This window comes from Vigna umbellata, chromosome 8, assembly GCF_029865625.1.
Source record: "Vigna umbellata cultivar VRB3 chromosome 8, Vumbellata_1.0, whole genome shotgun sequence".
Lineage (NCBI taxonomy): Eukaryota > Viridiplantae > Streptophyta > Magnoliopsida > Fabales > Fabaceae > Vigna > Vigna umbellata.
The window spans coordinates 38520038-38544670 of record NC_142172.1 but is presented as its reverse complement, the minus strand read 5'-3'; the positions used below and the strand labels follow the sequence as shown (position 1 = coordinate 38544670).

The 24633-nt window shown below is 30.6% G+C and overlaps 2 protein-coding genes across 2 annotated transcripts; both read right to left on the bottom strand.

The window, feature by feature from the left end:
• Window positions 1-4191: 4191 nt before the first annotated feature.
• LOC124842954 (cytochrome P450 77A3) lies at window positions 4192-6068 on the bottom strand. Its single transcript, XM_047319576.2, has one exon. It carries the CDS (start codon window positions 6008-6010, stop codon window positions 4418-4420), a length of 1593 nt encoding a protein of 530 aa, XP_047175532.1. The 5' UTR covers window positions 6011-6068; the 3' UTR covers window positions 4192-4417.
• A 10772-nt stretch (window positions 6069-16840) lies between these two features.
• On the bottom strand, window positions 16841-19656 carry LOC124833330 (trihelix transcription factor PTL-like). The gene is made up of 2 exons (XM_088097424.1): window positions 19130-19656; window positions 16841-18286 (listed from the first exon to the last, which is right to left on the bottom strand). The coding sequence occupies exons 1-2, from the start codon at window positions 19576-19578 to the stop codon at window positions 17179-17181; spliced, it is 1557 nt and encodes a 518-aa protein (XP_087953550.1). The 5' UTR covers window positions 19579-19656; the 3' UTR covers window positions 16841-17178.
• Between the last annotated feature and the right edge of the window lie 4977 nt (window positions 19657-24633).

Genomic DNA, 24633 nt, shown 5'->3' with positions numbered 1-24633 from the left:
TTCACATTGGTAACAACTTTGAATGTGGTAATGTGAAGGAAAAAAAAATGAGTGGAATTGTAATTCATTAATAAGGTAGGAACAAAGTAGGCTTCCAAGGGATTATGAGCCAATGAAGTGAATATAAGGTCATGTTTGGTGAATTATCAAGATGCGTGTTATTATTTTTATTATTTTTAAGCTAGCAATCACTCTATTATATTTTATGTCAGTTGTTTTAAATTATATTATTCTTTATAAAGTGACAAGGTAAATTTTTTAAAATGATTAACGAGGATTGTAAGTGAAATGTTGCATAAATAATTAAGAGAAGCTAATCTAAGATTAAAAAACGAAAAGAATTAGAAGATATTTAAGGAATTAATAAATAGATGTTTATGTTTATTTAAAATTAAGTGTTTATATAAATAAGAAAAACAAATAATATACGAAAAAAATATTTAGAAAGTTATTGTTAGAAGAATTTGAATGGGAAGTGGTGTTTTTTTTTTAAAAGAACTTTATTCATAATTCATTAGTAAAATTATTAATTTAAATGAGAGAAAAAATTAATCTTTGCTAGTTTCTTATTAAGTTTTTCTTTACTATAATCTATTAAACGAGTAGATTCGGACTAGTTTATCTAAATCTTGTATATTTTTTATTAGATTTGACTTTTACACTTTGTTGTTCACTTGAATGAATTTGGAGAAAATTGATTGAATGAATTTGGAGAAAATTGATTGAATGAATTTGATATTTGAAGGTAAATTTTTTTAATCTGTCACATCAATCAAATCATACACTAATTCTCATAAACTTTACTTCCAAATCCACTCACACTTACCTTCAAATCCACTCAAATAAACAAAAAGAAAATTCAGTTTCAAATCTCTCAAATTCATTCGATCACTCTCTCCTAAATTCATTCAAGTCAACAAAGTTTTGGTTTTTTTAAAATTTTCTATGAATATTGTTCATTGTGAGTCTAAACTATGCTATATATATCTTATCCAAACTAATCGGACATAATATAGGTTCTGATTGTATTAATATCGATCTAGATTTAGATTAAAGAAATACTTTTCATGTATATAACAATTTTCTTAAATAAATATTTTCATTTTAAATAAAGGACTTTACTTTAAAAAATAATGGATTGATTGACTATGGTAGTGAGACTTTCTTTCTTGAATTTTGTCCCGGTAAACTTTGTTTTCATCCTAATCTAGAGTGAAGTCGAGGAGGTGTATTTATTAATAATGAATTTCTGTGAGGATCTCACCTTAGAAGGTACCCAATAATATTAAAGATACTTACTTAAAATTTATTTTTTTATTATCACAGGAATAGCTAATGGTAATAAAGTTAATATTTATTTGTTAAAATTATAATTAATTGTTATATTTGGAAGTTTTTGATTAGATAGAAAAATGTCGTAGTGTGTTATAAAATGGTGAAGTTGTCTGTGTATATAAGGGAAAGAAGGTAGAATTAATGGCGGGAAAGTTAGGAGAATGTGGTCCAGAGTGAATAGGTTTCTTGAATCTCTGAGCAGTAATTAAAAGCCTCCATAGCTATACCTCACACACTCCAACCAACAAAACAACTAAAATGGAACAAAACTTCATATCGCCCACAACTTACTTCCTTAGCCCACAGGTTTTTTCTTACTTCTGTTTCACTATTTTTAATGATGCAATTATGGTACTGTTCCAACAATTTTTTAGCAGCTTTTATGCATCTCTCTCAACAATTCAAACTCAATTCTCTCTCCAACAACCTTCTTTCTATAAAAATCAATTCTTTTATGTAAACACTTATTTCCCATTAAATTTAAACTTCCATTTCATTAATAACCCATTCAAAAATATTACTTTTTGCATTACAAACCACCTTAAAATTGCCTTAATAAATATTTTAAATATATTAGTAATTACAAAACCACGGTAAATATTTTATAATGAAATCTAGTGTATATATAAACTGGTACCTATACTGTTGACAATATGGATATTTCATTTCATTTCATTATTATATTAATGAATATAATTTTTTATCCTATTTGTAAATATATTAGTATTTCTGTCCTTACTTATTTTTTTAATTATTTTAAATATTAATTAAATCATTATTTTACAAAAGATAAAAATCATAAAGGAAAAACATATATTATTAAATATTTTATGTCAAAGATACATACATATATATATATATATATATATATATATATATATATATATATATATATATATTTCACTTAAAAAGTTTGAAATTCAGTCAATGAAAAAATTATTATCAAAATCTTGGAATAATTTCAAACAATATTTACACGGATGGGTCATTTGTCATCTTACTATTCCTCTACTCGATATAGAAAAAGAAAAAACGTACAGAGGGAAAATATCTTCGTTACATTATATAATTTATTTTCAGCCAGATAATAAATATCTGTTTCCATTACATCTAATCCACACGACTACAAAATGCATATATGCTAGATTTGGGTTAAATATTTACCAAGTACATTCTTCCAAACTTAAATTCTCTTAAATTACACGTAATAACTGGTGGACCATTGTGTTAATGAGTGCTTAGAAAATAATTATTCTGAAATTTTAATATTTTTTAACAAGTGAAAAAACTATGAATAATAAGTAGGAATGTATATATTTGTGTGTGTTCACTTATAGAATGTGATAGCATGAGGGTTATTTATGAGTTTCTAGACTTTATAATACATTTCGTTGGACATGCAATGAATTAATTGATTTGAGTATTCACGTAAAATTAATTTAAAAATATTAATCGCTATCAGATGGAATAAGACACGACTTTCTCACCATTAATTACATAGATTTATCCTAAATAATTTTTTATTTGATCAGATTTATCTTGATAATAATTTATTATACATTTGCAAGAATTTTTTTTGATAAAAAGTCCATAGTATTTAATAAAACAAAATTGTCCACAATATTTAACTATAAGTAGTGGCAAGAATAACAAAATTAAATATTACAAAAAATATTGGTTGGGAATTTTGTTGGTAGGTGAATCTTCGGTCCACTCTATGCACTGCCCAACCCGTAAAAGTACAATGTAACGCAGAGTCTGTGGACCATTCTAACCCCACACGGTCCAAGATTCATTATTCATTATTTCTTGGTATGTTTGTTCACCGGATGTAATTCTTTGCAGAAAAACATCTATTCTTTCGACTTCCTATATACATGTCACTGCAAATCTAATCAAGATAATACACTAAGTATGTAAAAGAAAGAAAATTTTATCCAAACTATATTGTGATAATAGAAGAATAGGTTCTAATAAATTAATTTAAAAATTAGACTTTAAACTTAATGGATTAATGTTTCCACGATCCATATGATGGACGTCAATGTTGTTATCCCGCGGTATCATAGAATTCTTGGTTCTTAATGTTAAATCTTTGTTGTCTGTTCGTGTTAAAAAATCCAAACCATGAGATATGCATTAACTATGGCAGAGGTAGAGAGAGAGAGAGATAAGTACATATAACATCAACGTTTAACATGGCAGTTATTTGTCTTCTTCAACCATTGCTATCCCTGTTACTTCCACATCACTTTCCAGACTCATACGAATTAAAAGCCAACAAAAGTGGATTCATTACCAACTTCCTTTTTCAAAAATTCCTTAACCACAATATCTCTCCCCTTAACTTTACTATATTATGCCAATCAAGTTTAACAAACCTCACTCTCCTCTTCAACTACCATCCTCCAAAACCAAACACTGATTAAATAATTATATATTATAATCATTTTTCTTACATTATATACTCAGGTGATACACGTTTGAAGGAATCTCTTCATAGCTCTTCCGACAACACTAATCACAAGGATTTCAAGTAATCTGTTTAGAACTCGTACATTAATTTTTAATTAATATATTTCGTATCGATAATAATGCTTTATTAAGTAACATTGCTTAATTTGAAGTGTCTTTAGTCGGAATATGCTGAAAAAAAACGTGCAAAGCTTAAAGGGATAAGATTTTGTGTTTATTAATTAGTAATCCAAAAAATTAAACTCAATAAATATGCATAGTTTGCCTTCCATTGCCAATTAGTTAATTGACAGAAGAAAACTAACAAAGCTTTCATTTCATTCGAAAGGGGATGGGTGAAGTCTACACTAGATCTGGATTTCTTCAAAAATGATGTTCACGTGATAAATAAGATAAGTGTAAATATCCACTAAAAGATCCATTTTTGTGACAACTCCAAAACAAATTTCTCTGAACAAACCAGACCAATTAAGACAATAGAGATGAGATTAAACTTGCAGTTGTATGCAAATTAACCACAAACACGATGATGTATACATATAATAGTAATCATATTAATGATGATAAAGGTTTTATGTTATCTGTAAAAACCAGAAGCAGCAAAATTTTACAACTGCAGCTTTTCTCTCGGTTTGATGATTGCTCTTAGAGATTCTTTCATGACCACAGTGAACTCCCACTTGCCACTGAAATCCAACTTCTTCTCTGGAGGGTAAGCACCCCACTCAAACTCCTGCACCATCCTAGCCATCATGAGGTGAATATGAACTGTGGCCATTCCCAAGCCAGGGCATATCCTTCTCCCAACCCCAAATGGAATCATCTTCACGCCAGTTACCCCAGTTATGTCTGCTTCCTCTCCCCCAGAGATGAACCTGTCAGGGTCAAATTTCTCAGGGTTGGACCAATATTTGGGGTCCTCACCAATGGCCGGAGTGTACACCTCAACATTTGCATCAATGGGTATGTCATACCCTCCCAGAGTGGTAGGCTCAGTGACAGCATGTGTGAGCACGAAGTGTGTTGGAGGGTGCTTCCTTAGGAGTTCCTTCACCACAGCATGTAGGTAAGGCATTTTCTCAACGTCCTTTTCATCAACCTTCTTTTCTCCCACCGTCCTCTTAATTTCTTCATACAGCTTTGTCTGAACCTCAGGATTCGCTATGAGCTGTGCTATGCCCCACTCAACCGCTGTGGCTGTTGTGTCCGTGCCTCCATTCAGAAACTCTGAGCACAGTGACACTAATTCAGCATCCGAGGGTGCTGATTTCTTCCCATCAATTTTCAGATCAAAGAGTGTGTCCAGGTAGGAAAATGTTGTCGCAGTGTGATCTGACCCTGGGTTTTGGATTGCCCTCCTTCTCTGCTCAATGATGGGGGCTATAAACTCAACCTGTTCTTTACGCACCTCCAATGCTCTCTTTCTTTGCTTTGAGAAAAAGAGACTTAGGATTGGAAGATAGTCATCGATTCTGGGATCCAATGTGATTAGAACATTCTTCATAACCTGGTCTATTCTCTCCACTGTTTTCTCATCCATCTCTAGACCAAAACACATAGCCACAAGTATGCAAAACACAGCAAACCTGGCATCTTTGAGCACCCAAACCACCCCGCCGTTGCTCTCCCCTTCAGCCTTCAGCCTGTTGATGAGCTTGTCCATTGCGTTGTCCCTCACAGTGCGAAACTCCTTGAGCCTGGTGGAGCTCAGCATGTTCTGCACCATGTTCCTCCTGAGTGACTTCCAAACAGGGCCATACACTGCCGCATTCACGGTGAACTTGTTCTCACTAAAGATGGTTCTGGTGGGGTTCTCGGGAGGCCTGGTGGCATATGTTGCCCCCTTTTGAATCATGGCCTCGTGGACCAGCTTTGCATCGGTGAGGATGATCATGGTCCTCGTCCCCATCTTGAGGGTGAAGATTGAGCCATATTTGAGCCTCACGTCGTTCACATACTCAAAGAAGGGCTTCCCAGAACGAGCAACTTGAAAAAGGTTCCCCACAATAGGCCATCCGGGGGGTCCTGGGGGAAGGTTCAACTTCTTGGATTTGGTTCTGCGAGTGAGGAAGAAAATCAGGCCAGCTATGAAGAGGGCCAAGGCAGTGAAGGTAAGGCGATCATAGAAAGAAAGTGTCACCATTTTTGGGAGAGAGAGAAAGGGTTGTTGGAGGAGATGATCAATAAGTGAAGAATGCATGGAGGGTATAAAAATGGGAGGCAGCGTGAAATTGTAGGTGAGGTTAATTAAAGCACTTTGAAGCGAAGAGACGAAGGTGGTTGTGGTGGTGTGAGTACTTTTTGGTTGCTGCTACACTTGTGTTGAGACGGTTCTGATGGTGACAGCTACTTAATGGACTCAACAACTTCGATAAAACCACTTTGGACATGGAATGCTTTGAAGAAGTGATGCAAAATTTATGGCTAACCACAAGAAAACAAATGCTGCGGCTCACAGGTAAGGGGCTAAAAACATTAAATGCACCACGATAACTTCCCAATCCTGAGGTGGCATTGTTTCAAACACGTGGCAGATAGTAAAAAGTTCTTATGAAAGGGTTACGGAGAGAACAAGGAGACCTGCTTGACGGAGGCTGCATCCAATAGTAATTGCCGTTCACTGAACATGGAAACTGAAAACAAGGTCAACGACATATTTTGACGGTCTTCAACCCACACACTCAACCTACCAAACTTTCTTTTCTAACGTTATATTTCTCACTTTAAACAATAAAGTCCATTTTTTTCTCTGATCAATTCCATGTTTGTTTTAGAAAAAGGAAATAAAAGAACCATCAAAATGGCAAAGAAATTATTACATGTAAACTAAATTATTTCCGAAAGGTATTTTGAATATTCTTAATTAGATAGAAAGTAAATTATTTAAATTGTATTATAGTTATTATTAGCCTCACTGTATAATAAAAATAAGAGTAAAAAAATAGTTAATTTTATAGTTTAAATTAGTATTATTATTTATATTCGAGGTTTTCTTCCTTTCTACCAACCTAATGATTTTGAATCTCCTTTGCATCTTCATCTTTTATCTCTGACAAACACAAACTTGGCCATTGTTTGCTCTCATAAATGTTACTGTGTATGCATGTTGGAAGATGCGGATTTATAATCATTGTTGTTTATTTGTTTTTACATTTAAAAATAGTTGGTAAAAAAAATTTACGTGGAGTTGTTAAAAAACTTTACTAACTGACTCTATGTAAACTATTTCAACCAATCATTTTAGATTGGAAAAAATCAATTATCAAAATTAATTAATTATTTAATTAATTTAAATAACTCAGTAATCTAATTTAATAAAATTAAGTTGTAATTGGATCAATTTTTAACGTGTATTGGATTGATCTTAACTAGAAATTCATAAAAAAGCCTATAAATATATTTCAAAGACATAGTTATTAATGATACATTTATTATAATATTAATTATTTAATCTATTAAATCTAAACTAACTTAAATATTGAAATATGTTCAATCAGTTGAAGATTAGACTAATAAGAAAAAAGAAAACTAAAGAATGATAGAAGGATTGAACATCCTTCCTTCCTACCCATACACCCGAAATACTAATTAAATAAAAAATTAACAAAAATATAAAAATTAGTTTCCTTATATATATAAGTAATACCTGAGAAATTAAGTTTGATTTTAAGCATGATTGCAGCCATTAACAGTGCAGTGGGTGGGGCAACCTTGGTCAACGAGAAATTAGTGCTTAATCACAGTTGTTAAGTACTGTTGAAAGGTTTTTTTTGAGAAAATATACTGTTATAACAACATTGTTCACATGACTTTATAATCACTTATATTGGTATGCTAAAAATGCAAAAAAATTGTTTTCAAACAATTGAGATACAGTGTCAAAATTTGAATTATAAACTTAATACAATTAATTTGAAAAACATGTATATTTATTATAGTCAAATTAAAAGAGTAACATCTGAATTGAAGGAAAATAATTAAAAACTGAAAACAGTTTTCTGCCATCAGTATTATATACGTACGTTAATTCAATGTTCACCATCATATGTAAAACCCAAAGAAAGTTCGTATACTTAATTAATAAAAGCCCTTTTCCTTTTTTTTTTTTTTTTATGAAATAACTATAAACTAAGGATTTTATAGGTGCAGCCTTTATGGTCCTTATTAATTCGGCTTAATCGAGAATGTAAGAGGAAACAAAAGAAAGATGAAATCATATTTTCACACAAAAAAAGAAAATAGCAAAATCCTTTCTCTTAGAATTTATTTTCGTCCTATGTAGGACCATGTGCGATATGTTTAATTAAATCACTTTAACTAAAATACAAGTCACAAGATAAGAAATAAAGATATAAGTTTTTTTATATTCATCTTTAGTCTAAAATTATGTTCAATGTTTGGAAGCTAATAGCTCCTCTTTATTTGCCAGTAAGCAATACTAGTTTAAAACTATGTTCAATATTTAGAAGCTAAACACTGATATTTAATCAATGATCATGATTATTGCTTTTGTTGTTAATTTGTATTGGGATAAGATTATTTGATTGCTTATTTAAAAGCAACTTTGTTTAATCTCAGACAAATTTTAATTATAATAAAATCAATAATATATAACAAACACACTTTTTTGACATAACAATAAAGCAAAATATGTTGTTTAATTTGTTCTTCCAGCTTTAGAATATCATCAACGAAATCAATAAAGAAGCAAATGCGTCTCTTTAATTCTCACCATATCTAGACAAATTAAAATATGCAATTAATTATAAACCGAAAACAGTTTGTTTTTTCTTTTTTTCTATACCAATAACCCTACGGCAATTAAATCGATCATGGGAATTTGTTGATAAGAATAGTGATTTATGACTTTTCATACAATTTGATTCTTTTTAAACCTGATAACATAAGAGTATGTTACAATTATGTTATTTTAATACATACATACATATATATATATATATATATATATATATATATAATGAAAGTATAGAGGAACAAGAATTTTGTTGATGTAATATCAATAATTTCATTAATGATTTTAAGATATAATTTGTTTTGAAACTTACAATTTTATTACAGTGTTATTTTTAAAAAAAAGTATTAAGGTAATAAATACTAATAAAAGCATATGTGCTGTGACACCCGGCACTGACGAGGGTGAAGAGTGATCGCCGGTGCAAGAGGCATGGTGCAAGGAGCACTGACAAGAAGCGGTTCTTGGCAGGCTTCCAGTGGAAGGGGTACAGGGACGAATAGAACATACACCGAAATGAGAGGGATCTAGAGACTGTATAGGTATGGGACTATACAGTTGAAGGATAGCTTAAAGGGATTGATTTGGCTACTCGTATCACCAAATGCATTTGCTTTTTGGTAGTCTAACTGATAAGAACTCAATGTGCGTTCATTGTTATGATCATAAAAATAAAAAATTAATATTACTTCTATAATTATAAAAACAAAAAAAATTAATTTTTTAAAAATAATTATATAAAGGGTAAAATAAAAATTAGGTATTTTAGTTTAATAAATAGTTAAATCTAAAATACATTGTCAAGAAAAAAACAATTAAAAATATCATATAAAGGGTAAAATAGTAAATCAAATAATTAATTTTAAAAAATATTATATAAAAGACAAAATAGAAAATAAAATATGGAATTTCCTTGTAGTATAGTATAGATAAATAATTTGTATAATATTTTTTTGATATAAATAGTTTTTAATTATAAATCATAGTTATTAGAAGGATAAAATTAGAAAATAATTTTTATTATGAGTAATTATTTAAATTTAAAAAAATGGTTATTGAAGGATAAAGTTAAAAAAAATAAAAATAGATAAACTCGTTTAATGAAAAAGTATAATAAAAGAATAAAATTAGAAAATAAAATTATTATAAGTAATTATTTAAATTTCAAAAGGCTGAAGGATAAAATTGCCCATTATATATTATTGACAACTTTTAAGAAATATAAAGCCATTGAATATTTGGTACTAATTGTTTAAACTGAGTATGAAGAACTCCAAAACTACAAATCATACTTTGTTATTTAGTCCTTCAACTAAAAATACATATAAATTCAGTAAAAGCTAAGCATCTTTCAACTTTAACCGATTACCTATGCTATAGCCTCAATTCAACTAATTTATCTATTGATTTAAAGACAACATATTTAAGGAACATTTTGAGAATACATTTTGATAAAGCAGACAATAATTATCTACACTTTTCTAATAAACAAGGTCTCAAAATAAATATTGTGGTTTTACACCAATTACTGTCATTCACTTTTTTCTTTATTGTCATCGTCAAATTTGTCGGCGAAATTTAATTCATTTATTTAAAAGTTTAATTATTTAGTTTAATACGAATTAATGTACCAAATTTGGTCTTAATATCAAATCCAGACACAACTTTGAAACTATAATGAATGATATCTTATGTTCCAGTATTTTTTTCTTCTTTCCAATTCTCATTTTGTCTTTTCAAACTTTATGCATAAATGTTATTTGTAAACAAAAGTACCAGTCAAATAATTGTGTAGACCCCCTTAGCAAAACGCTTTGCATTTCTTAAAAGAAAATACCATTTTAATACTAAAATGCTAAATTATTTTTATCTAAAGTACATTGTATTACCAGAATATAATTTCTATATATGTCCAAGTAATAATTAATGATTTTTTTAATAAATCATATCAGGTATTATTATAAAATCGTAGCATCCCAAGCGGTTGACACTCCAGAACTTTAATCATCATCTATCATTACATAAATATCCATATAAGGAATAAGGAAGAAAAAAAAATACAAGGAGGCATAAAAGGCTAGACAAAACTCATGTCAAAGAAAGTAACACCTACCTAAAAATACTAACTATATGACTGAATTCTAAATTCTCAACAAAAACTCAACTTTACATCTCTACTATAAAGAAATCTAAAGAAATTTAATTTATTAAAAACCCTTAGCAAATATACCAATATACCTACTTTCACAAAAATGTGAGTGACTCATTAAAACTATAAAAGTCAAAGTAAAATAAAAAAATTATAAAAAGTCCAATGACAGTTTAGAACCAAATGATTAATTGTTAATTAACTCTAATGTTAAACAACTTAAAGTAAAATGTGATTATCAATCATTGAACCGTAATTAGATCATTGTTAATTAAAAATTCATCTCAAATTTTATAAATATAAGTTTATGACAAAGAAATAGATGATTATATTTACTATATCATATCTAAATGGTAAAACATTAAACTAACTTTGACATTAAAATATCTTTTGTAAGTGTGAGGCCCTAGATAATTAGCACTAAAAATCTCTGTCACATCAAATTAATGCACTGATGAGTCACCTGACTGCTCTCATTAATGCACTGCGCCACACACACAGTCTCATTAAAAACGCACTTCGCACCACATGCACGAGCGCCACCTGTCACGCTAGAAGTTTCGGAAGTCAGTAGTGGGATACAGGTGTCAGCAGGGGAGACGTTCGTCCATTTTGACTTGGATTGAACAAAACTGAGTTTTTGGAAAATCTCTCCCTCTCACCTGCACGCACTCATCTTCTTCCTCAGAACTCAACCCTTCATTTTCTCTACCTTCTCTCTAGAACCAGTCCATCTTCTCTCTACTGTAAACTCATCACTTTCTTCTCCGATCACGTTTCAGAACCGTGAGGACGTTCCCTGAGACGTGGGCGTTATTTTGGACCGAACAGAGTTAGAATTTAAGCTGGTAAGTTCTCATCTCTGATTCGCTCATCCATTAGGGTTCATATGAAACCAAGTTCTGGGTTCATGCATGGGTTATATCTGAGATATTTGATTTTTGGTGTTTAGATTTAGTGGAAGTTGTTAAGGGAACCTTGGAGTAGAACGTTGTAAGAGAACAAACCAATCCTTTGCATTAGGGCAAGTTGCGTACGAATCCGGGTAAGGGAAGCTTATATATTTAATTTATACTTGTATGATTGCATGAAGGCATGATATGGGTTGTTTGTATGAAATATATGTATATGTGTTGTTCTGGATCTGCATGAACGAACCCTGTTGTGCTGTATGAATATATTTTCTGTTGGTTGAAATGCATGTTGAATCGGATTCGTATGAAAGATGTATGACTATAGTATGGTTGAATTTATTAATTTGATGAAATCTGTATAGTATGAGAATTAATCCTGGATATGAAAATTACGAAGTAAGAATCACATGAGAAATAGTGAGTTAACTTAGTTGAAAATCTGGATCTGATAAATTCCCTATGATAAATTACGATCGTCATCGAATGGTCTTACACCGTTCGGTTTCCCTGAAAAAGACTTAGAGTTGAATTCTTTCATTTGGGAAGGGTTCGGTTTGAGAACGAGCGTCTTTATTTGAATTACTATGTTTGAGCGTTCGGCTCCACATAGAGTTGTCTTACGCCTTAAATTTAATAATATTGCATTAAGTAGCGTTCGGTCTTATACTGAACGTTCGTCCTAAATATCGTTCGGTCTTATACCGAAGCGTTCGTCCTAAATAGCGCTCGGTCTTATACCAAGCGTTCGTCATGATTGGGGCTCGGTCATCTACCTAGCGTTCGCATTAATGAAGCGTTCGGTCTTAGATTGAACGCTCGTCCTTATAATTGATTTCTTAACGAACGTAAATAGCGTTCGTCCTAAATGGCTAGTAATTGTATATTGGCGCGTTCGGTCATTGACTGGCAGTCGTCCCATTTTAAACAAAAAGTTCCCAATGTAATTAAGTATTCCTCTTGATGTATCTTCGTCCAAGTTGAGTCAATCTTACCTCTTGGTACTTAAAATATTCTGAAATTGTTTTATTATTTTGGAGTCTTTCTGATTGTTAAAGGGTTCTGCTAAATCTGGTTTTAACGTTCGTCCTATTCCTTCAGAAAGTTAAACGTTCGTCTTTTTAAGAGAGTGGAACATAGAATGAAAATGTTATAAATATGAAAGGTTAAGATGTTTGAACACTATATTAAATGGTTATACGATTATGGAATTTGAACGAGCGTTCCAAGGAGGAACGTCTCAGACATGTTAAATATTAAATTTGGTAAAGTATGACCGTGGATAAGTTAAGACTCGCTGTCCATCCTGATGTTCCGTGATGCTCATCTTCATGTAGAGGAGGGTAGTCATGTGTGGGAACGGCAGGAGGTCCTTAGTCCATAAGTTAACATGGGTGACGTAAGAACGGATTAACCTCGAGTGGCAGCTGTGAGATTAGATGAGTTACTACACCACTCGGGTGCAAGGACGCTTGTAACTACATGGTTCATACAGTCCGGACGGTCTGTCTTATATATATATATATATATATATATATATATATATATATATATATTTCTATGTTGTTCTATGTTAAGTTACATGTTGTATGTGTGAATGGAAATGTTAAATGTATGTGTTAATTGTATGAATTAAATATTATAAGCTTACCCTTTCGTTTTTCCTTGTGTTGTCATACTGTCTATGTACGTTCGTCCTGTCTTGCAATGATCATCCATGTGGATGTGAGCAGAAGGCGAGGCTACACTAGAGGACGTTATTGAGGATGAGAACTTGGTTGAAGTAGAAGTGAAAGCGGAGCAGTAGGACGTCCGTCTTTCTTTTTGCTTAGAACGCTCATAGATGTTTAGTTTGTAAACGTTAGCTTATATTGACGTTTGGTTATTAATTTTGTAAAACCGTTCGTCCAAATCCCTTGTATATGCGCACTTAAGTCGTTCGTTTTAGACTCCCACTGTATACGTTTTATGAGCGTTGCTTTTGTATTGAAGCCGTTCGGCTCTGGAACTTCAATTATGAATAGAAAAACTGTATATTTTGCTGTTAATTGTAATTAATTCTGATTTATGGTAATTACTGTATTTTGGGATGTTACAGTAAGTATCTCTGAAATTTAATAGACAATTATAAGAAACTGGCAAAATAACTTTTGGAACTACTTATTAAACGTTAAATATTAATCTCGAACTCACTCCAAAGAAAATTTAACTAGAAAAATCATATTCAACCATTTTTATTTATCCTAAGAATCTTAATAATAAGAATAACAACATTCAACTCAAAAACATATAATATTACGAATATTCAGATAAAAAAAAGAAAATATTAATATATTTTTCTCTAATAACTTGAAGATACCTCAATTGATAATATTGAATTGTCTTTAACAACTCTATTTCCATTAACCGTAATTCATCTCAAGATGACATAGCCCAATTTACCTGTTTAAGTTGAAGAATTTGTTTTTTTTTTCTATTCTAAATATTAAAAAAACCTTTAATACAGAGAAGTCGGCAATATTTTTGTCTATACTATTAGTAGAATTATTAAATGTTTCAAATATATATGTCATTTAATTAAATTTAAACAATAATAAAAAAATAATAATTATTTAAATCTTTTACTATTCATTTACTCTCAAATAATATAAATAACAGTAAGTCTGATATATTTAAGAGTAGTATTATTATGAGCAGAATTTAATTTTACTTGTTCGGTGATACAATACTGTGTAATAATATGAAATTGACCATTTACAGTACAGTATAATTTTTGTATAATATTGTTATAGAATTTTTTTGATTTTCATCATCAATATGCTTCACAAATGTAATATAATTTTTATCTGTTTTTATTATTTATATTTTTATTGTAAATGCATCTTTTAACTTTTATTATTTTCAAAACCCAAACTGCAAAAAAATATCTTTCTTTCTGTATGATAACCAATGTTGAAAATCCTTTTTTAGACATTAAATTTGGTATGAATGTTTAAGTCGTATGGTGTAAAATACACATTTAAAAAAGGTCAAATCACGAAACACGATCACCAAACCCTACAACATTCATTTAGTGCTAACATGAAAAAAAAGAAAATGAACTCTGTCAACAATTAGACAAACAAATCCTTGGCATCGATAACTAAATAATTTCTTATAAAATACTAATTATCAACAATTATGTGAAATCCGTCTAACTATTGTAAACATAAACTCCACCTGTTTTTCCAACTTCTTCATTGCCATTTATATCACAAGAAACAATGTTTCAGCAATTAACATATCATACTTTTACCTGTTCTTGAAATCTTGGTGCAGATAGTAATCATGGGGTGTAGAATGAAAAAGGCCATATACAATTGCCGGATTGAGACCATATTTCAAAAGTTTTGAATCACGTAATTACCAGTTTTTTTTCTGCACCTCCACAAATTCTTTTCTTGCACTTCCATAAATTTTTGTATTTATGTACACTTAAAAATATAAATTGTGCATTACGGAATATATAATTTAAAATATAATTTTTAGCACACTAAAATATACAATACAATCTACAATAATTTTTATTTTATATTTCAAAATAAACAAGTTAAAATTTAATTTTTTAGATAGAACTGAAACAATATTATGTATTGGGTTATGTTTCACAGGAAGAATAACCAATTAGGATTCACATACAAGGAGAGTTACATTTACGATTTTTTTTTCCGTAATTTATTTATTTATTTAAATTATTGGCATACTTTTACGGGAAAATGCAGACAGCATAATAAAGTTGAGTGCCGTGGCTTAAATAAACATCCTTCCCCTCTAATCATTAATTTGTTTTAATTTTGAGGAGTTTGTCCATAAAAGCATGAAGAATTACAAAAATTATTTTCCATAAATAAAAAATAATTTACGTATAAGTTAATTTATAAATTTTTCAATTTGATTTTAAATATAAATTAAATTTAGTTTACAAAACATGTATATAGATATAATAATGCGATGAAAAACTATTATCGATTTATTTTAAACATATCAAAGTTTGTAAAGTTTGGAGATTTTATAAGCCTAGAATATCCTCTTTGGTTGGCTTTACATCCTCAACTCAGGGAGTGAAAAAAGAGAGTTGCAAATAAAAAAAAAATAATCTAACAGGTATGCTATAGCTGTAGACACTGGTAATGACGTCTTGTAGCGAAATGAGAAAGAATATCAGAAGGGTAATCTAGTAAATTGCAAAAGTTTTAGCCTTTAGTCGTATATTTGTCGTAAGAAGTTCAGGTTCAGAGAAAGACAACATGCGCATACCTTCATATTTTAACTGATATTATATTATGTCTATACTTTCTCTTTTTTATAATTTCATTTAATAACCTTAAAAAAAATTATATTTATTTTTATTAGTTAAAAATAATATTTTACTTCTAATTAAAAGAAGTTGGAAAGTGAAACTAAGAAAAAAACGATGAGTGTGAAAATATAGTTTTCCTATTTAAATTGTAAATGTTTTTTTTTTCCTTTTTTTTTCTGTTTGAACGCGCATTCACTTGAACAAAACACATATTATTCATTTCTTTATGGAAAATATCCCTCGATGCATCTCCGCTTTTTATCTCTGATTATGCATTATCTCTTAACAAAAAAATAATATTTACAAGAGGATAAATTATTTGATAATTCAAAACTATCATACTTGTCATTAATCTCTTTATATGAGATGTACATGAATGTTCTTAATTTATTTAAAACTTGTAAAAAAAAATCTGATTATAAACATACAGTGATCTCAGGTAAATCCTTTCTACAAACAACAAAGATGTGAAGTAATCCTTAAAATAATACGAGAATCGTGTGTAATTTTATTAAGCTTGAAAGGTTGAATAAGTATAAATGCGAGCATAATGAATGCCTACTTCAAATCTAAAATACCCAGTTGTTGCATCCAGTAAAAAATATCTTTTCAAGGGTACATTTCCATATAAACTGGTATTTCATTTCTTAACATTATTTATCACGTTTTATTTATTTATTTCTTTTCTAGATAAAGAAATGAACAATATTTATGCAATGATAATCCAATGCAAAATGTTTTCCCAATTACCTTTTTTCTATTTTATTTTGTCCTTGTAACTGCAATTAGCTTTTCTCCTCTAGTTTTGTTATAAGTCTAAAATCCTTGTCCAAATACACAATGAGTCGTGTAACAACAACTTGAAACTGCAATTTAGAAGCAATGACATGAACGCAGAAGATACTTATACTTATAGTGTTTTACATAGATGCATATATAATAGCTAAACTCTGGCATTGATGCATGCATGGATAAAACTCAAAATTAATGAAGAAGGTGAATGCTTACACTGAAGCATGAGTCCTCATACGTTACACTAAATATAAAGTTAAAAACATGGCCTAGAATAGCTTGTGATTTGCGAATGATTAAAACTTGCTAATTAATCCTAATCAATGAGCCATTCACAAAGTTTCCTTTAAAAGCTCAGAACTGAAAAGCAAGTGTGGTATATACTTAACCTTTCTGATGAAGCCTGCGTTATAACAAGAATATGTCAAAGATCATCATCATCCGTCACCTTAAGTCCCAAATACCAAGGCCTTCTTTTCCCACCATCACACTCATCCACTGTCCTTCTCAGAGAGATGCTGATCTCATCCCATATTTGCTTGCACTCACTTCCACTCCTATCAAATCCCAAACAACCCAGTTTTGCTGATATTTCATCCCAAAGCCCATTCTCCAAGTACCCATTTTCTCTGAATCGTTGCTCAAAACCACTCCTTAGCTGTATCAAATTTGAAATCTCCATTTCTGTCCACCTACTGCTACTTCTTTGATCCACACCCTCCGACGGAAATTCACTGCTCTCAATCTTTCCTTGGCCCTTGTTCTTATTTCCTGCTTCTTCAACCACAGCTTCATCCAGGGGCATTGCTTCCAGTTCTATCCCAACGTGTTTCCTCACAACCTCTATCAATGCAGCATCTCTTGCTTCAACCCATGCTTTCTCTTTAGCCCACAGTTCATGCACCTGTTGGTCAAACCACATTGACTCTTTCCTCTTCCTTTCTTCCTCCTTAGATGACATCTCTTGCTCTCTTTGTTCAACAACGCTCAGCATTCTCTCCATCCAAGCATCTTGAGTCTCTATGATCTTCCTCATGTGGGAATCCACAATCTCCTCCACTTTTGCTCTCCAGCTTTTTCTTAACCTCCTCTGATCACTTTGTCTTTCATCCAACAACGCTTTCTGCTTCTCCCTTGACTGCCTCATCATGAATGCAATGGCTGAAAGATCCTCCTCGTTGTTTTCAGACGAGGATGTCTCGAATTCAGATGAGTTTGAGATGCTGATGCTCTCTGAGCACTTGGGGTTATTACCAGAATCCCCATTGTGTTCTTGGTTAATTGTGAAGGTAGGTGTTTGAATGTTCGAATTGTTTGCACCAGCACGATGGGTTTTATCTGAAGTTGAGGCATGATTTGTGTTTGCTTGGTCTCCACATATTGCTTCAAGCTGCCTGAAGAACCTGTAGTGCTTCCCATCTTGTCTACTGGCTTTACCTTCCTTCGTCTTCTTGTAATATTTGTACAAATTCTCAAACTTCTCTTTGCATTTCTTTCCACTTCTTTGATACCCAAATTCCTCAGCCATTATCCTATACACGCATGCACATTAAAAATGTAAGTGGAGATTCGTTAGCACATTAGTAATTCCCTCTTTTATTTTTCCCATCCTTTTCCATCTTGGATAAAATCTGGGTGACAGTAATAGGAAAATCTTATTTGGTTCAAAAACCGTACTAATAACAAAACGTAACATCACATAAATATTTCTTTTTCAGGAATGCATGGAATTAACATTCGTGTAATATTAAATCCATTTAAGATTTAAGATTTCTCCGTTAATAAGCGTTCTTATGTTTATCATTCTATCTTCTTTGTATATTGTATATTAACCGCTGAAGGATTAAAATAATAGAAACATTCTCTCTTCATTAAAGATGTCAGAAACATCAATACAATTATCCGAGTTCAATCAAGAAAATAAACTCCAATATATAGCCCTAAGTTAACTAGCTGAGCAAAGTAGCTAGCTAGGTCTAATAGTACTAAAAACAAAGACAGGCTTTCAGGGTGCTGAAAATCCTTGCACCCATAATTACTTACTCACAGAAAAACCAGTGCAAGTATACACATTGAGTCAGTGGATTTCTTGGACAAAACTAGAAATAGATAACAAAGCCACATGGATCTCTCAGTTATCTGTAAGTAATGGCCTGTCATTTTCAAATGCAAAGAGGAAATTAGCCTCCCACCCCCCCAAAAATTGTAAACCAGCAAGATAAAAGGAAAAGACAGAAAGAACAACCATATTTCTTCACTCCTCACTCATCAATCACACTATGCATTTCCCCAACTCGTTCTGAGTCTGAAAACAAACCAGAAAGCAAAAACAGTGGTTTTCTTCCTTTTTTTCAGAAGTTAGTATATACATATACCTAGAAATCTCATTCCACAAGGGTGCTTTCTGATTATTCTCTCTGAACTTGCAATCAAGACGAGATCTGATCTCTAGAAGCGAAAGGGTCTCCTGTCTTGGCCACCTGTTGTTCCCGGAATCAAAACCGAACCACCCTTTCTCTGCACTCTCCATGCTGCAGAATGCATGATCCGAGACAGCAGCAGTGGCAGCATTGGTAGGGTTGACACCAGAAGAAGAGGAATAGTCATGATGATGGGCAAAGTGAGTGAAGGCACGAGGGAAGAAAACGTCCCCAACCATGTTGTGGTCATAGGTGTTGGGTGGAATTGTAGTGGCAGCAGCAACCGGACTGAGACCATGGTGAAGACACAGTGGCTCAAGTAGGTGCGTGCTTGAAGGGTTCATATGGGTTCTGGGTGGTATAAAACGCCGGAGATCCTCCGGCAACCCATATGGGTCACCCATGTTCACAGAAGACAGTGAGAGAGAAAAGGAATAAAGGAAAAGCAAAACAAAGTGTACAGAAGACACAGAAGGGATGAGAGAAGGGTCTCGCTTGGTTCTATCACACAACAAGCAACACTTTTTATCTATTTTTCATTTACCTTTTTCACCCTCTATTTAATCTTTCACAAATTTGACGGCAGCCAGCCACGTTACTCCCTCATTACCTAATACAAAAATAATAAACAGACCTTCAAAATATATATATTACTAAATTATACAAAAAGAAATAATGAATCAGTAAGCATTAAAACTCACTTTACTCTTGCAAAATATGTAAAAAATTGTTTATTCTTGAACTCTACGTGACTGTAATGAATTGGACATAGTTATGAGGTATTTTTACAATGAAGAAATGAGATAAAAAAGATGAAAAAAAAAAAGAGTGTGCAGTAATAAGAGATGAGTATTAATTGTGAAGGACGAAACCGACGTTGATTGTTTTAGTAACTTATTATTATTATTTGAGGAGAGGGGACAGGATCCGAGTCTACCGCAACTCTTAAAAGTTAGACTCATCTGGGTCAGAGCATGAGAGAAAGAGAAAGAGGAAGAAGAAGAAGGTAATTAAAGAAGGTGATTTAAATAGTAAAGATTGAAGTACTTGGTAGGGAAAGTGTAAATTATAGGTTCCTCTTAGAGCCATCCTTTGTTCTTCATACCTAGGAGATATAAAAGTACCATCATCAAATGGTTTTCCTTATTCATCAGCTGAATCATCTTCTAGAGAGACAAACAATTGCTGTTAAATTCTCTTCTCTCATTCTAAACCAAAAATATTATTATTATTTCTATATACATGCAGTGAGTGAGAGAGAGACAAATGGCAGAGGATGAGACGATCAATGGTGACGGATGCACAGTATTTCAGACTTAACCTTTTCACTACTTTACTTGCTTTTAGCAGTAGCAGCAGCATCTTTGTGGAGGCTGCCATAACTTAGCTTAAAGCCAACACACCTTTCTTAATCATTCCAGTTTGGTGAACGTGAACGTGAACCTCCTCCATTTCCTTTCTATCTAACATCATCTTCGTCTCTTTATTCATCAATCTCCTTGCTAAAGACTTTCAACACTCTGTGTTTTAGGTTCTTTTTAACTTATTTTTCTTAGTTCATGAGTGCAATGACATCTACTAAGAATATATATCTTGGATATTTGCTTATTATATATTAAAAAAAACATATGAGTGTATAAATATAATGTAAATAATTAAACACCAGTGCTTGTAGAGTTTGCTTTGTGATTTTTAGAATTGTATGCTTGGAAATAATATCTAAATTATATATTTATAAATAAGCAGTGTGTTATAATGAGACAAGTATCCATATTAATCAACTTTAGTTATCATCATAAATAAAGATGTTCTGAGAAGTCAACTTATAATTGAGCTAAATACTCAATTGCTGTAGAATTCCAAAATACACTGCACTTGGATAGCACTTTTTTTTACTTTTAGGGAACAGAAAGGAATGAAAAAAAAAATATTCTCCCAATGTATGCAGCTAAAATCTGTAATCATCATCAGATAAATAATTTTAATCATATATGTGGATAACAATAATGGATTAAATAATTTGATAATAATAACAATAATATATAATTCAAATTATTTATATTTATTATAAGTTCTAATAATAATCATCATACTTGATGCATAATCTAAAATTGTAATTTTAGAATAGTTAAATCCTTCTTTGGAATATGCAGATATCATTATTAACACTCATTGCATGGTTTTAATAAATAAAAAACCCAGAAAGAAGAACAGGATAATAGAAATTTTAATTTTCTTAATTTTTATACCATTTTGTTTAGTTGTTAGATTTTCAATTGTCGACATTTTAGATATGTCATTTGTTAACCTTTTTAATAAAAAATAATAATTGAACCATAACGTGGGTTATATATATAAATTAGAGATATTTTCATTACCTAATTTTGGGAAGATTTCATCTTGTAGAAATTATTTAATAAAAGTCTTCATTAAAATTAAACAAAATCTAACAACTAAAAACCTCCAAAAATATTAATGATAAAATATTACATTATTAAATCAAAACATTATTTTAGTCTTTCTTGTTTATATAGTAAAGTCGTTTTCACGGGTCTATGTGAGAATCTTCTTTTTCTGATCCCTTATCATCTTCCATCTATTTTACTTTGCTGCACCATGCAATCATGAGAAAATTCAATGTCCATTTATATATATATATATATATATATATATATATATATATATATATATATATATATATATATATATATATTAATTTCTTGAATTTCACCTAACCCTTTTGATCCTCTTTCCTAGAAACAGACTAACAATTTCTATCAACTTTCATGATTTTATATTCATTTTTACTTGTATATGAATTTAGCATAAATTATTCATGTAAGGATAGTTTGGTTAAAAAATATTTATAATATTCAAAAATATGAATTGTTTTTTATTTATTTTTTTATTATGTTGGTATATTAGTTTAGTGTTTATGTATTTTTCTAAGAAATATATAAAGATATAAAAGCTTTTAAAATAATTTATTCTTTGAAATTTGTCTACCATGATAGTCCTAGAAATATTTTAGAATTGAGGTTTTATCTCATGTAAAAGGCAGTTGGCTTCTTGATTAAAATAATCAATATATAAAAATAAAATAATAATTAGATTAATGAGAAATAGTATCTATACTAATGTCTTATTTGATGAGATTTAATATATTCGTGTTGAGAATAATTTAAGAGTTTAAGTTTTATATTGTATAAAAGTTATAAAATTAAATACCGTATAAAAAGAATACTCATAAGTTTAATAAATTATATTTTTGGATTGAAAGTTGTAAATATGACTGAACTCAAATATGTATATATATTTTTTACATAATGACTCTTGAAAGAAGAACACTATATAATTACAATTGAAAGAGAAGTCCTCCTATGTATTTTTATGTCCTAAGTAAGAAATTTCTCTGATCAAATTTCTCAAGTAATAAATTACAGAATATTTAACAAAAAGAGTAAAATTATAAGTTGTTTATGTTAATGAATTATTAAAGTGATAATTTTAAGATCATATTTTGGTTTTTTTTATATTATAAGTTATTCAGTAAATTTATGATTATTAGTTTATTAATAACATTTCAAACGTAACCAATAAATTTAAAGAATTTTCATTTAATTTATAAGTTCGAAATTTTAAAAGACAACCTAGTATGTATATTGTACTATAGGTCGGACGGTCCTCAAGGATGAGAACGATTAATTGATCTAAAGACCAAAGATATCAGGACCCTAACAGGCAAGATCGGACGGACATCAGCAGTACCAGATGGTCAAACTCGAAAATTAATTCTTTTAGCAAAGATTAAGATAAGTATTGATTAAGTGTAATAGGCCGAGATTGGACCGAGACTAAGGTTTCGCTCAAGCTCATCTCAAAAACTATAAATAAAGATCAAAAGTAAGAGGTAGGTGATCGCCTGTGCATTTATGACTATTGCTTTGATCTATACGGATCGTTTGCTAACTTAAGTATCGGAGAACCTTTCGCAAGTACCCTCCGAACGGCTGGAATGAAGACGAAGGTGAACCCTACACCCGAAACACACACACACACACACACACACACACACACACACACATATATATATATATATATATATATATATATATATATATATATATATATATATAAATTAACATCTAAGTGAGTATTAAACATATTCACTTGTAGCATACTTCACAACGAGTCAAGTTACATGCACCCAATTAACCATGTGAAAGTGAAACTTCTAGCTATATATATATATATAATTAACATCTAAGTGAGTATTAAACATATTCACTTGTAGCATACTTCACAACGAGTCAAGTTACATGCACCCAATTAACCATGTGAAAGTGAAACTTCTAAGGCTTTTCACAACTAAAATAATCATTTAAATAAGTTTAAAGTTAATAAAAATCAATTATGTAATTGCTATTTGTCTAATTTCAAATATTCAAGAGAACTAAATTTGGGAAGGGAAATTTGATAACAAGCAAAACTTTTTAAAAGTATACACCAACCTAACAAATATTATAATAATATAAAAATATCATTACAAAATTATGTGTAAGTATCAAAAGAAAAAATCTTCAATAAACTCAAATTTATTGAAGGATTTTATAATTTAATTCACCAATAGATATTTTTATTAGTAACAAATATTTATTGTAAAATCCATTTACAATATTTGTTAATAAATTACAATTTGTATTATTGATAACATTTTTGTAAGTAATTTATAATTACAATTATTAATAATTAAATATGTTACCAATATTCATTGATAAGTTATAATTTGTATCTTTTCGTCAATAATTATAATTACATTTGTCGATGGTATTTTTTTGTTCCTAAATCCATCGCCATTTTGGACAACAATTCTTTTGCTAGGTATGATGAAATAAGAGTTTAAAATAAGAGAAAAAGAAAAGAAAAATGATAAAGGAGGAGTAGGGGAGTAGATGCTCTATAGTGAGTTACCGGTGACTTGATGATGATGTGCGACAAGTTGACAATGATGCAAAGATGCAAAAATTGTAGATGTCATAGTTAGAGAAGAAAGTGGAGAAAGAGAAAATGAAGATGAAGAGAAATAAGAAGAGGAGAAGAGGAGGAATGCATGAAAACTCTACAACGAGTTACCAATGACTCAACGGTCATGTACGGTGAGGTAGTGTTGACATAGAAATGCGACGACAATAGATGTTGTAATTAAGAAATAAAGTTGAAAATAAGAACTTGAAAAATTGAAAAATGAGAAATAGAAAAAAGAGGAAGAGATGAGTAATAGGTGACAATGATGCACACAATTACAAGGATTAACATGCGAAAATAAGAACAAGAGAAAAAGGAGAAAAAAAAAGAAAAAAAAAACCAAACTCAATCACAAATTTTACCAATTAAAAAAATATATCGATAATTCACTCGTATGTCGAATTACTAATAAAATATTATTATTATTATTATTA

Excerpts from the sequence above, each read along its gene's own strand:
- LOC124842954 (XM_047319576.2), bottom strand. The coding sequence starts at position 6,010 with ATGCATTCTTCACTTATTGATCATCTCCTCCAACAACCCTTTCTCTCT.
- LOC124833330 (XM_088097424.1), bottom strand. The coding sequence starts at position 19,578 with ATGGGTGACCCATATGGGTTGCCGGAGGATCTCCGGCGTTTTATACCA. Across the intron at positions 18,287-19,129 it reads TTGTGGAATGAGATTTCTAG|GATAATGGCTGAGGAATTTG; the intron begins GTATATGTATAT and ends ATGCGTGTATAG.